Here is a 13,671-nt window from a genome sequence, read left to right as displayed (position 1 = left end):
TTCCCTGGGTAGATGTTTCTAACTGCTTTAAGAGAGTTTTCAGGAGGTTCTGTTTCATTATCTTGACAAAGACATGTCATTTACACAGTCACAGAAAGCGATCTACCTATTGAATAAAATGTCTTCAGTTACCTCTAGCAAAGGACTAATGCTACCCCAGTCTGTATTTTAATATGTATTAGGATTTGTTGCAAAGACACCTTTGCTGTTTCTTGAAGGAAATGCTATAGCTAATTCTTGAAGGAAAGCTACTCATACATAAATCTGCCAGTGCTCTGAAGGTCCAGCACCTCCAGCATCAAGAGATCTATATAATGTGTTGGGTTTTTTTCCCCTGTCATTTTGATAAGGAAATTACTGAAACTATTCAAGGTAAAATTGCAGTCAGGTATAGCATAAAAGTATCATAGCATAAGGACTTTGTTTAGTGAGGAAAAACTTGGAAAAATTATTTTGAAAGCTTTTTACCTTTGCTTTAGTTATGTTGAATGTTTAGGCTATTACTGGCACATTATTTTAAAGGTACACAGAGTAGCCAGAAAAGTAAGTGGATAAATACTTTCCTAAATCCTTTACAGTCTTGGTAATCAAGACTTGTTAAGTCTTCATTTAGGCAAGACAACATGGGATTTATTTGTCACCAAAGATTGATAAAGACTAATGTTATAAGCACATCTACATGTGTGTGTTGAGTGGTGAAGCTTAGTGAAATCTTCTGTCATTTAAGTTTGTCCTGTGACCCACATACATGCTTTTCTGCCCTCCTCTCCTTTCCATTCGCTGTCTCTTGCTGCTGTCACCCTGTCACCCTGTCATCGCCTCCAGTTCCTAGCTACAGACTCCATTCCTTCGAAGTCTAGGTGAGACACAGCCGTTTTGTCTGGGTTTCCATGTAATAAAGATCCTGTAAGATACCACTGACCCTTAAGCACATCTTTGTAACAAATACTAAATATTTTCAGAGCTTCCTTTTAAATGTATGGTGTTTAACTAAAGTGTAACAATTAGTAAACAAACATTCAAAAATGTGAATTATTCAGCCTTGTTTCTGGTGATGTTGTGTTGGTTATGCCTATCTAGCAACAGGTACTTTCAAGACAGACTTTTCTTCACAAAATGGCTTAGTATTGTTCACTTGAGAAGAACAATTGTTGGCATGTTTCCACAGAGTATGAATAGGAGGCGCAGAGTTATGGTGTAGCTATTCTACAACAGATGATTTAATGGGCAGTGATAGTTGTAATAGGAGAGGAGGAGGAGGAAAGGAAAGACTGAAATAAAATGTATGATATATGTGATGAAGAAAAAATTGTGCATCTATTTAAAGCTGGAGTTATGTCAGGGTAATGTTGAAATACCTAGCCCCTAACTTGAGATGGAATATAGTAATATATTCCTCTCACTGCTGTCACACATCTATACTTTAATATCTATGCTGTCTGAGATTGTGTCTGACTGCTCTCAGGAGACGTATCTGATAATAGCATGTTTTGCAGGTGCTGAATGGAATGCAGCAGTGCTACTGCTGCTACATACTTTATCGTTTTCTCAGTAAAGGATGTTCCTAAGAGCTAAGTTTTTTTTTTTTTTTTCCTTGCCTATTTGTATAAAAATGCATTTTTTTGTGTGTATCTTTTCAGCTGATGGAAAAAACTGACAGAGAGTACTACACTCTGGATGATATGTTTGTTTCCAAAGCAGCAAAAAGAGCACGCAGTGGGGAAGAGGAAGAAATACAAAGAAGAAAAGCAATACGTGAGCACCAACTGCTTGCTGCACGCATGGAAAAGTGCCCGTACTGCTTTGATAGCAGTGAACTTTCTAAACATCTTATTATTGCAATTGGTACCAAGGTAAGAAAATAGTAATTTAGGACAAAAGTAAAAACAAAAAAGAAATAAAAGAAGGCAGTGTTAATGGTAGAGTGCCTAAGTTTAAGAACACAATTGCTGCTTTGGAATGTTTTATTGTTCTTCATCTTATTCTCCCAGACCTTCCTATTGATTTCAAGAATTTCTTGAGGGTTGGGGACAGAAGTCTGTCATGAATTAGAAAGCTAGTCTTTGATATCAGAACTTCTGATTTGTGTAAGACAGATGCAATAATGAAAGATTGGAGTGCAGAGATCAGACTGTAGGTGGTTTTGTGAAAGACTAAATCACACTGCACTGGAGGAAATTTGAACTGGTTACGAACTGTATCTCAATGATGTCAAAGACAACTAAGTGGAGAATTCCATTCTTAAGCCTAAAATCCTTCGAAATGAAGAAAAGTTTGGTACAGTGAACCTTCTTGTTTCTGTTAATGCTTTTAAAATATGTATAAATATTTGGATTTATAACATCTGAAATGCTTTAATATAGGCTTTTTCTGATCATTATGCAAGGTTGTCGTTTATTATCGATATTTTTCATTTGATTTTCATTTTTATAAACTTTTTATAGACCAAGGAATTAAATGCACATGCATATACCTATACGTATGTATGGATCTGTATGTATATATACATATCTGTATGTACATATATATATATATATAAAAGATATATTAAAAAAAAAAAGCATGTGTATTCTAATGGACAAAACCAGTGTGATTTCATAATAAACTGGTTCATAACTGGTTGGTCTCTTAGCCTGATATTACTGCCTTTTCAGTGGAGCTGCTGTCTGGATACTGCTACTTCATTGGAGCTACTGATGGATAATGCCAACTGTCACAATCACAGAATGGCTTAGGTTGGAAGGTACCTCTGGAGGTCACCTGGTCCAACCTCCCTGCTCATGCAAGGCCACCAAGAGCAGCTTGCCCAAAACAAACTTCAGCACAAGAAAAAAAAAATCATTTTTTCCCACTCGCTTAGGCTTTTACTGAATGTGGTTCAGTAGTTGGGACTCTTTACCAGGGAGTGCAGTGACAGTACAAGGAGTAATGGCTTAAAACTAAAAGAGGAGAGATTTAGATTAGATATTTGGAAGAAATTTCTTTATTCAGCAGGTGTAAAGGCTAGATTGCCCAGAGAAGCTGTGGATGCCCCATCCCTGGAGGTGTTCAAGGCCAGGCTGGATGGGGCTTTGAGCAATCTGGTCTGGTGGGCGGTGTCCCTGCCCATGGCAGGGGGTTGGAACCAGGTGGTCTTGAAGGTCCCTTCCAGTGCAAACCATTCTATGGTTCTGTGTTTTTCAGTCAAGTTCATTAGCTATTGAAGAGTTAGGTAAATAACAGAGAGAAAGCTGAATTGGTTTAAAGTCCTTGCTGTAAATACCTTGCTGTAAGTAGAAGTTAATGGCTTCTATTGGTTTGAAATCTATTAGATAATGTAATTCTTAGCCATAGTGACAGGAAGGTTTTTAACACTAGAAGGATAGGCACTTCAGTTTTTGTTTACTCTTTGTAGGTATACTTGTCTCTACCGAGCAACGAGTCCCTTACTGAAGGACACTGCCTGATAGCCCCCTTACAGCACCATACTGCAGCCACACTTTTGGATGAAGAAATCTGGGAAGAAATCCAGGTTAGCTGAGATACCTTCTCATGTTTTAACGGTTTTGTTATAAAATGTTGTTTTGAATAATATTGTACTTGTCATGTGTAACTGCGTAATTTCAGCTTGTCAGCTCTTTTTGGTTCTACTAAGGGGCAGAACATTCTTGCACTGTGGTTGGATATTAGTGGTCAAAACTTGGTAAAGGGAAACACAGGGTAAACACTGAAGAAACATTCCCATTTATAAGCTCTAGAAAAATGTTGCCTAAGAAAGTTGCAGAGCTTCTATCCTTGGAGGTCTTTGGAAGCAGGCTAGAGGAACATATTAAGAACAACATAGGTACAGCTGATCCCTTACAGAAAGTGGAATAACTGTCTTAAGAAAGGTTGTCGGGACGGAAAGATCACTTATAATAAAAGAATGGCTAAAGATGTGTTGTTTACATGAAATTTTTTAAGCTAATCTGGTTTTGTGGTGGATAGCAAGACAGAATTATTTTCATTCTTCTTCATATAAGTCAGGTCCCTGTTAGAATCCAATTTCCTACTTTTTTTGAAAAGAATTACTAGAATAAAGTGCCAGGCACAGTGGTTCATGCTTTCCAACTGTCATATGAAGACATTTTGAAGGTTTTGAGTTTTGTTTTCCTTGGAAAATGAAAATCAAGGGAGAAATGTAACAAACTTACGCCTAAAAGATTGACAAGGATCAGTCTCTCTCCCAGCCCCACCTTTATGATTATTACAAGGGAAAAATAACTTGCAACCTGTGTTTTACATCAAAATACTGGAGACTAGTTCAGACTATGGAAAAAGGTCATTGCTTGCACAGTTGCTTAGATTTAAAAACAGGTTAATCCCTGAGTTTGAAATGGTTTAAGTAACTTTGATCTTGCCTCAAGCCTGGCAGATGGATTCTCGTACTTTCCATGGTTGCTCCCAGCATTGATTCGCATGGCTGGTGTAATTTTTATGCAGTGTTGCTTTGTTAATTATGCTCCTCCCAAGCAGGAACGAAAAGAACTTTTTCATAGGACAGAAATGACTTAGAAAGTTGTATAAGAAGCAAATAAGTGTGATGAGTAGGATCAGGAGTTAAAACAGAGCACTGGAGAGAAGAGAGAACTATATTTATCCTGTATCCTTTATTTATTCTGCTGGCTTTTAACTAAGTAGGGGTGTAGACGAAACAGTTATAAGTAAAAGATGACCACTTTCCTAAGTGTATATGAGAAGGAAAATAGGATAAAGAAAAGATGAGCAAATGCAGTTTCTGTATTCAACCCATGACTTTTCCTTGCTAGAAAATGCAGCTCATTGGTAAACCCACCAATGCTGTGAATGTAATAATTTTCAGTTTAAACGTTTATTTGTAGGAAAGTACTTAGGGGGTGATGGACACGATATTTTTCAGCTCCTGTGTAATTCAGTAGAAGGAGTCTGGAAGGCTTCCACAGGAGTATAAACATACACTTAGTCACTGGCTAAGCTAACTTAATGATGCCAGAGCCATATCTGATGTTGCGGTTGAGGGAAAAAAACATCTCTGTTACACTGGATTGAGCACATGTTTTAGCTAACTATTTTTGCTGGGATTTTTTTCAAGATGTGTTCAAATAAAGCAGGAAAGGTTCATTTATACTGTTTGGCTTCTGGCACTTGAATTTAACATGATTCATGTTTTAGACTTTTATGCGCTTCACTTGCCAAAGTAAATACACATGTAATTTTTTAATATGAAAAGATATAAATCTGCATGTTCAGTTGCTTGAACAGTGGCATGTATCAACATCCTCTGCATCTGAACATAGGCCATGCCCTCTTGTTTGCTCTTACGAGCAGCTTTGTCCTTTCCAATGCTGATTACCGTTGGTATTTTGGCCCACTCAGAATTTGGAGGAAAAGTGCAATGCATTTAGAAACAAGAAACTGCAGTCTGGGAAATGTTAGCTAACATCTGTAGGTATTCCAGGCTTTTCAGTGGATCTGTATTTCACTTGTTATTGCAGGGTAGCAACTTTAAGTAGTAATAATTCTCAACTTTTGGTTTAATGTTTCTCTTATCTCACCACAGCTACCTGCTTCAGTGCATTTCAGCAGTACAGGTCTGGGAGGGGGGAGAAGATAGCAAACTCATAGTTTGGTTACCTGTCTCTGTGTCCATTAAGGTCCCATATCTGTCATGGCATAGTGATCTGTGCATTGGGCACAGTGATCTGTTTAGTAGGAAGTATCTTCCAGCTGTGTTTCATTGGTTGTTATGGGGGGAAGGTGTAGCACTATTTTGTCACAGGGTGGAACAACTTAGTTACAAGGAAGAATTCAGGGCACATGTGTCTGATTTGGAGAGCTTGGTTAAGAAGCAGAGATTTGATCAAGTTTCTTACACTTTTGGTTTATTATACTGTGGAAGATGACAAAGGGGTGGGGAGAAGAGACCTCAACTTCTAGTTCTGTTGTTGTAATGATTTGTGGTAGTGGCTCGTTTTCCATCTCTTATTGTAGTACTTGATAAATTTATGAATGCCTTCATTTGCTTATGTTTGATTTGTCAACTTTCCAATTGCATCAAAATAGGAAATCTTAAACCTCAGATGGGGTTAGCCTTTTAATTGTGGTGTTTGTACTTCTAAGTGTTGTTACTTATCAAGAATGAAAAAAAAATCAATGCGAAAAGGTTAATTTATGACTTACATAAGTAATGGACCTGTGGTACTTGTGGTCTATGAAGCACGCAGTTTCTGTGAATTCCTGGCTTATAGTATGGAAGTGGTTAAGGAGTGGGTGTAATACAAGGGCCTTCATTTAAAACATCAGTTTTCAGGATGTTAACTTGAGACTCTTTCTGAAACATCCACCCTGTCACAAAGTCAAAATCTTTTATGCATTTGAAAATGAGTCTGAATGGGTCTCTGAAATCATCTATTGTACTCAGTAATTTAGTTCTGCAACTACACTGCAAGCTGTACCATTATGCTCTTGTATCTCTTAGATGCAAATACCAACTGCCCAGAGTCTGGGAGCAGCAAGATCAGGCTGCTCTGCAGGGAATGTGACGGGTGGCAGGTGAGATGGGGTGGAAGGTGACAGCAAGCTGGGGGAGCATCTCCTCACTGCCATGATGGTGGACGGGGTCAGCCACAGCCAGTGATGGCCAGACATCTGCAGTGATGAGTGAGGTTCAGGAGCAAGTCAGGAACGATGGCAGCTGGGTGCACAGCTAGGCACAGGCATCCCTGAAACTTTGCTCAGGCAAGGACTGAAGCGAGGGCCTGAGCTGGGGGCTGTTTTCCTAGACTTCCTATGTTTGTGCCATAACAAATGTAGTTCTTATTAAATTGTTGAAGAATACAGGATTTTCCTACTATGATTGCTGCTGTTCCATTTTATTATTGATTTCTAAGGATATATATATATATACATGTGTGTATATATATACACGTGTATATACATGTATATATATATATATATATACATGTATATATATATATATGTAAGTAAAATAATATGTCTGAAAGTTTGAAAACCTAATTCAAATTATACATTCTTTTCCTTTAAACAGATGTTCAGAACAGCTTTGGTGAAAATGTTTGAAGCAAGAGACTTGGACTGTGTCTTCATAGAAACAAATATGAGTATGAAGAAACGATATCACATGGTGTACGAATGCATTCCTCTTCCAAGAGAAGTAGGAGATACGGCTCCAATCTACTTTAAGGTATATGAAAATTTTATTTCTTAGGTCATTTGAATGTGTTTATCATAATTCATCTATTTTTGAAAAACTATTTTTGATATACAAGTATATCAAAAAGATGGATTTATTATTGATGAAGAAATATTCCTTGATCTTAAAACAAATCCTGTAAGGTGATTCTGTTTTTCAAGTAGTCAGTGGAAGAGCTGTATGTCACGCTTGCCTCAAGTCTGACTGCACTGACTAGTTCTGGAAACAGATGAGAGATTCATAGTTTGTTGAAGAGCTGTAAGGTTTGCAATACTCTTCGTTTAAGTCCTTTAGTATAAATTTGAAAAACCATGCATGTACCTTGGGACATATAAAATAAGAAAATAATAATCTACTGATCTAACAAATATCATTATATCATCTTCATTTTATTTCAGTAGGCCAAATTTTCACGTGTCCTAGGTTTCTGTTGAGCATTAGATAGCATGATAAATATTTCTCCTATAGGTTTTCTGGTCTCTTTCAACTAACCCTGTAAGGAAAATGTCATTGATGCTTCTACAAGGCCTTTTGACTTTCAGAAACTGGATTGTGATTTGCCTTTATTCGATTTAGTATCTGAAAAAACTTTTATAAGGGTAAATATGGCTGGGTGCACACACACGTTAATATTTATAAGTAAATTATTTTATTTGTTCTTTGAAAAATTATTTGTGTTTTCTGGAAATAAGTAATGTGATTGTTTTTTGATGAAGTGGAACAGTTAGTGTGACAAATAGCAATGCAGTAACTTTTACCACGTTTGAAATCATTGGTTATGCTTTAAGTGCTAGTAAAACTTGTGTTTTCTTGGAATACAAAGAGAAAGATGTAAGTACAAGCTTATACCATTAAAATATACAGTAAATGAAAATTAAAAGGTACCTATGCTATACCCACTTCTATACTATGGAAGATACGGAGGCAGCTTTATAAGTATTTGAGTGTAATCAGGCTTCTGATCTGGATTTTTCTCTTAAAGGAAAGGGAGAAAAAAATGCTAATATAGTGTAATAAAATCACAGTGGGTTTAACATGAGCTTAGTAAAAAGAAAGTGTGACCTTTTAGTCCCTAATAATTTGAAAGTTTCTTGTTAAAGATAATTTGTGTCAGGCAAAAGATAAATTTCAGGAAAAAAAAAGAGGAATAGAATTAAGAGAGTTTAAGGATATTAAACGATACTTCTATCAAGTACGTAAGTTCTTGAAATCAGGAAGGTTGCCAAAATTGAAGTTACTTTGTTAAGAAATAATTGGTACTTGCAGTGCAAAGTACTTACAATTCACTTTACTCCATTGAAAAGTTAATACTTTGCTTGCTGTATGAAGGGACTATTCTCACATTTGGATAAAAATGATTTTACAGAAAGCTATAATGGAGTCTGATGAAGAGTGGTCCATGAACAAGAAGTTAATTGATCTTTCTTCAAAAGATATTCGGAAATCTGTAAGTAATGAAATGTATTGAACACTGAATTTCTCAGCAAATTATTTTCGTCTATTTTGGTTATTAACTGTTTCAAAGAGAGAAGAAAGGGAAAACAATTAAATTAGTGGATCAGGAGATGGCATAGTCGTGATGAGAATTAAAGTGTCTGACTGAACTCCTAATTGACATTAAAAAAGATTCCCATTTATTTCAACAACAGATGGACTGAGCTGCAAGCATTGGTTGAGAACAAAGCTGGCATGCTGAGGCCATGCACCAGCATAATTTTCTTGATTAACTTTAAGAATTAGGATAGATCAAAAGGCTTGCAAATTACTGTCCAGAAAAAAATACGGTGTCTCTTTTGCATTGACCTGGAACAGCCTTTTCTGTTGCTAAATTTATGAAGTGAAGATATAAATAGTATTATAAATCTTTATTTTTAAAAGAAAGGAACAGTATTACGTCTGTCTCCTGGATACCAAATGGAAACATCTTTGTATACAAATCTTAAAGGAATAATCCTGAAACTTTTAGGTTCAAAGATTAGTTCATCTTTTTAATAGGAAAGTGAATGCTGTTTGGTGCATAGCTTTTACCATGTATAGTTTACTACTGTGTAGTAATAATACCTAATTTCTGAAACTATCTTTTAGTAAATATAGTGATTTTATGCTAAAACATCCTTGTGAAGGAGAAAGAAGAGGAGGTGAGTTTTAATAGTGGGACATGAAGCCTAATACAATAGCGAGAAATTAAATGCAGAAGAGTAAGAGGTTGGGTGGCTGCACAGTATGAGAGGCTTTATATATTGTGAGGACTCGGCTGGAAAATTCGGCTCTGGTTCTAAGACAGTTATAGAGGAGGAGAGTGTAGGTTAGAGAACTTAACTAAATAAAGTGGTTTAGGGTTTGGGCAGCCTAAGAAAGAAAAGACTGAAAGGGGATGGAATAGGCTACCCAGGGAAGTGGTTGAGTCACCATCCCTGGAGGTCTTTAAAAGGTGTTTAGATGTAGAGCTTAGAGATATGGTTTAGTTGGAGGACTTGTTAGTGTTAGGTCAGAGGTTGGACTAAGTGATCTTTGAGGTCTTCCAACCGAGATGATTCTGTGATATGATGGTTTCCTGTATATAGGAGCTTGTTTTAAGGATGATAATGCATAGCTGTTCGCTTTCACTAGCTCTATTAGGTGCAGACAAGAAAGAATTCAGTTGATTTGAAGCAAAGACTTAGGGAAGATGCAGGGTGAATGAAAACAGAAAACAGAACAGGCACAAAAATAGACACGGTTGAGACATCTAATGGGCTAATTGTGTGCAGAAATTGGGACTAGTGTCCAGAGGCAGAACCCTAGTACATGAGCCTAAGCAGCCTACCCTTGCACAGCATCAAACCCTGCTCTGTTTCTTACTCTCCTCCTTGGGCTGGGAAGGGACACAGCTGGGACAGCTGACCTGGCAGCAAGCACTATTCAGCAACAGCTAAAATGCTGGTTTGTTATCAGTGTTTTCCTAGTCACTAGTCCAAAGCACAGCTCCAGATGGGCTGCTCTGAAGAAGAAAATGAACTCCATCCACAAGTAATATAAGGAACGTTGCTTGTCGAAATTGCAGTTATTTGGGTTGTAGCAGAGGAGGTGCTTGTGTTTGAGGCTTTTTAAGTCTTATCTATACAGGAACATCTCCAACAATTAAGAGTGGAAAATAACCGAGCGAATTATGAAATTATCCAATTTGGCAGGTTAATCATGACTTATAGTCACGTAGTGGGATTTTCCAGTAACCTATTCTCTGTAGAGGCGTTTTCCTTCCTCCCCCTTCACCCAGAGTATCAATATTTCCTGTGGGTAAATTTTTATTCTTACCATAAATCACCTGATCTTTAATAAATGTAGCTTGCTGGTAACGGTCTTAAAATTTCTACTCGTCCCATATAATTCAGAGCTGTGAAGTCAGGATGACATTTGCTTGGTGTGCACGCTGCTGTCTGGCTCTTCTCTTGTGTCTGTCCCTCACAGTCTCTTACCTGATATTCAAAGGTGTCCTCTGTAGATGTCCTCTGTTCTGCCACCTGGCAAACTGTTACTTCTGGTTTTGGTGTCTTTTTATCAAGTTGACGTGTATTTTCTTTCCCCATACCTGTTGGTTTTACTGTTACTCGGTAGCAGTTTTATACTACACATACATGTAGTATACAGAAACTACAGAAGTAGTTTTAAATAAAATGTCATACTGCCAACTGTAAAACCACTTTCAAATTCAGGAAGTTGTGGGGAGATGAATTAAATACCTACAGTCTGTTAAACATCTAAAAATGCATTTTTTTGTGTATAGGTTCCTAAAGGATTGCCATACTTCTCAGTGGACTTTGGCCTTCAAGGAGGATTTGCTCATGTCATTGAAGATCAACACAAGTTCCCCCATTACTTCGGAAAGGTATTGTTGTGTAAAAGATCGATTTACCAACTACACTTTGTTGTGTAAATTTTAAGTAATTAAACCAGTTGCTGCCAGAACAGTCACTTTGATGTACCTTATCACAGTTCATTGCTTATCTCTTCATGGTGAGTCATTATAACTCAGCTTGTGAATAAAGAAATAGCTGATTTCTTCACTGGTTGGTCCTCAGACTTATAGATCCATTTTTCTTTTGAATCAATAGGGACTCTGGAGATTTGACATGTAGTCTGATAGATGGAAAATACTTGCAGCTGTTTAAGAAGGAAAAAAGATTAGTTTTTAATGACAGTGGTGTCCTCATATAGGTACACTGACTCCTGCTTGAATAAAATAGGGCACATACACACACAGGCTCGCAGACAACTCCTGTGGTAATACCTGTGTGGTTAAATTACCCCATGTGGAATAGAGGGTATATGCAGGAAGTGCTGCAATAAAATCTTCCTTTTCTTATTCTGTCACAGTGATCAATTATTAAAAGAGTCAGTAGTGCAAAAATATTAAGAGGGATTGGGGAATGATATAACTTGCTTGAATTAAGATGGGTAGCTTTTTTTCTCAACTTCCCTCTTTTAGTCACAAATGTTCCATCAACAATTTTGCAATGTTAGGACATTTATGCTGTGTGTTGCTGTGTTGTACTTAAAAGAATTTTGCTGAGGCAATCATCTAGCAAACTACATTTGTAATTTGGAATTGGTATATTTTTCAGAATTTCCAGTTTTTATAACTAGCTCTCAGTAAAAAACATTGACAAGTGATTTCATAATTGGGGAAAAAAACTATTATATTTTTTATTAAAATAGCATTAAGTGATACAGTATTTTAGCACTTACCATTATCTATCTTTGTTCTACTTGCAAAGGAAATCATTGGTGGCATGCTGGACCTGGAACCACGGCTCTGGAGAAAAGGAGTGAGGCAGAACTTTGAGGAGCAGAGGAAGAAAGTGTTGCAGTTTGCACAGTGGTGGAAGCCGTATGATTTCACCAAAAAGAAAGAATGAATACGTCCTTGAGGTCAAGGACTACATAAGCCATAAATTATACTAAAGGATATTTCATATGTTAAATAGGACACCAGTATATTATATTTTGCTAGGATGTTTTAAACCCAGGGATATTGTTTAACCGATTGTCTCTTTCTGGTTTGGATAGTTTGTGTATCATGTGAACCTGCAAGCCCAACAAACCAGATCTGCACAGTGTTTCTGTTTTTTCATTTTTTATCTGAGCCAAAATAATAATGTCCCTGTGGCTGCTGGAATTCTTCAAGGTATACCTTTTACTTTTGGCTTTTTATAATAATTGAAACGACAAAAAATTTTATCTTGTAGCATAGGACCAGTAGTTAATTATTGCAGCAACTTTTTCTAGAAAACGATGTAAATTTTATGAACATGATTAAAACAAACATATTGTTGCACTGCTTTGAGTCTGTATTCTGTTGGTTGAAGCAATTGCATTGTAAATTGCTTGAAGCCATTGCAATATAAATGTTCAGTTAAGATGTGATAAACCTCCTGTTGGCCCTCTGCACAAGAATTAATGTCATTTTCTGTACGTTCAAAATGAAGTAATATTTTTAAACAGACTTGTTGCACAGAGAATGATGAGATTGTCCATAGTAGGCAGCAAATTTCGGCTTTAATAGTAACAGTTAATTTTGGTGACAATAAAAAAATGAAAAGGAAAAAGAGAGGAGGGGGAAAGAAACATAAGGGGTAAAAAAACAAAGCAAAACAAAACAAAAAAACCCCACACCTCTGATGGCCAGCCAGAAGGAAAATCATCACAGGGACCTCCCTGAATAACTCTTCTCCCTGAGCATCCTCAGGTGGCAGGTGGTCTGCTATTATACTTTCCTGATAAAGAATACATAGTTTTCACTTGTTCCTGCTTACGTAATTGGGGACTGCTTGTCAGTTGCTTAAAGGCCTACTCTTCACTAGGTTTTGTGTTCGTTTTTTCCTGGGTAAAATTTTACAAAAGTGGAGGTGAGGAAAAGGTGAAGGGGGAAGGGGAGATTCTCGCATCACTAGCAATCAGTCGCTGTGCATGGGAAAGCTGGAGCAGCAGTCTCAGGCTGCAGACCAGTGGAACAGCACAGAAACAGAAGGACAAAGATGAAGATGATGCCACAGCATCCTCTGCATGGGTAGAAGAAATCAACTTGCAAATGAAAGACTGAGTGTTGCATGGAAAAGCCCCAGAAAGGCAAGTGGAAGGACGTTAGCACAGCAGAGGCTAAAGCAGCGTGCAGGTGTCCCAACCTGCTGCCGCTCTTTTCCTGTTTAACTACTTGTCTGTAGAGCTCGGATTAAGAAATAGATCACTAAATATTGCAGGGATGAAAGATTGTTCACTTCTAGTCCCTTGGTGGTCTTTTGCAACTTTTCTGAAGAACTAATACTTTTTTATTGTCGTACCCCAAAGCTTTTTTTTTTTTTTTTTTCATTTTGCCCTGCAAGTCTGATAGAGGTAGAAAGCTACTACATTGTAAATTATTTTCTGTAAAATCTTTGTAAATTTGTGTTACTATAAGAGAAATAGCTTAAAAATAAGTTGTCTTG

At 37.1% G+C, this 13,671-nt stretch overlaps 1 protein-coding gene across 1 annotated transcript in view; it reads left to right on the top strand.

The window, feature by feature from the left end:
* Positions 1-12,517, top strand: part of CWF19L2 (CWF19 like cell cycle control factor 2) — a 67,738-nt gene extending 55,221 nt beyond the window's left edge. Inside the window, exons 13-18 of the mRNA XM_084307036.1 lie at positions 1,641-1,853; positions 3,395-3,511; positions 7,046-7,201; positions 8,577-8,657; positions 10,974-11,075; positions 11,965-12,517. Coding sequence (XP_084163162.1) covers positions 1,641-1,853; positions 3,395-3,511; positions 7,046-7,201; positions 8,577-8,657; positions 10,974-11,075; positions 11,965-12,105 — 810 coding nt within the window. The 3' untranslated portion in view covers positions 12,106-12,517. The remainder of the gene's footprint in view (positions 1-1,640; positions 1,854-3,394; positions 3,512-7,045; positions 7,202-8,576; positions 8,658-10,973; positions 11,076-11,964) is intronic.
* Positions 12,518-13,671: the final 1,154 nt, after the last annotated feature.

The sequence above is a fragment of the Netta rufina genome (genome assembly GCF_964035555.1).
Source record: "Netta rufina genome assembly, chromosome: 1".
NCBI lineage: Eukaryota > Metazoa > Chordata > Aves > Anseriformes > Anatidae > Netta > Netta rufina.
This window is presented reverse-complemented; position numbering and strand designations above follow the sequence as displayed.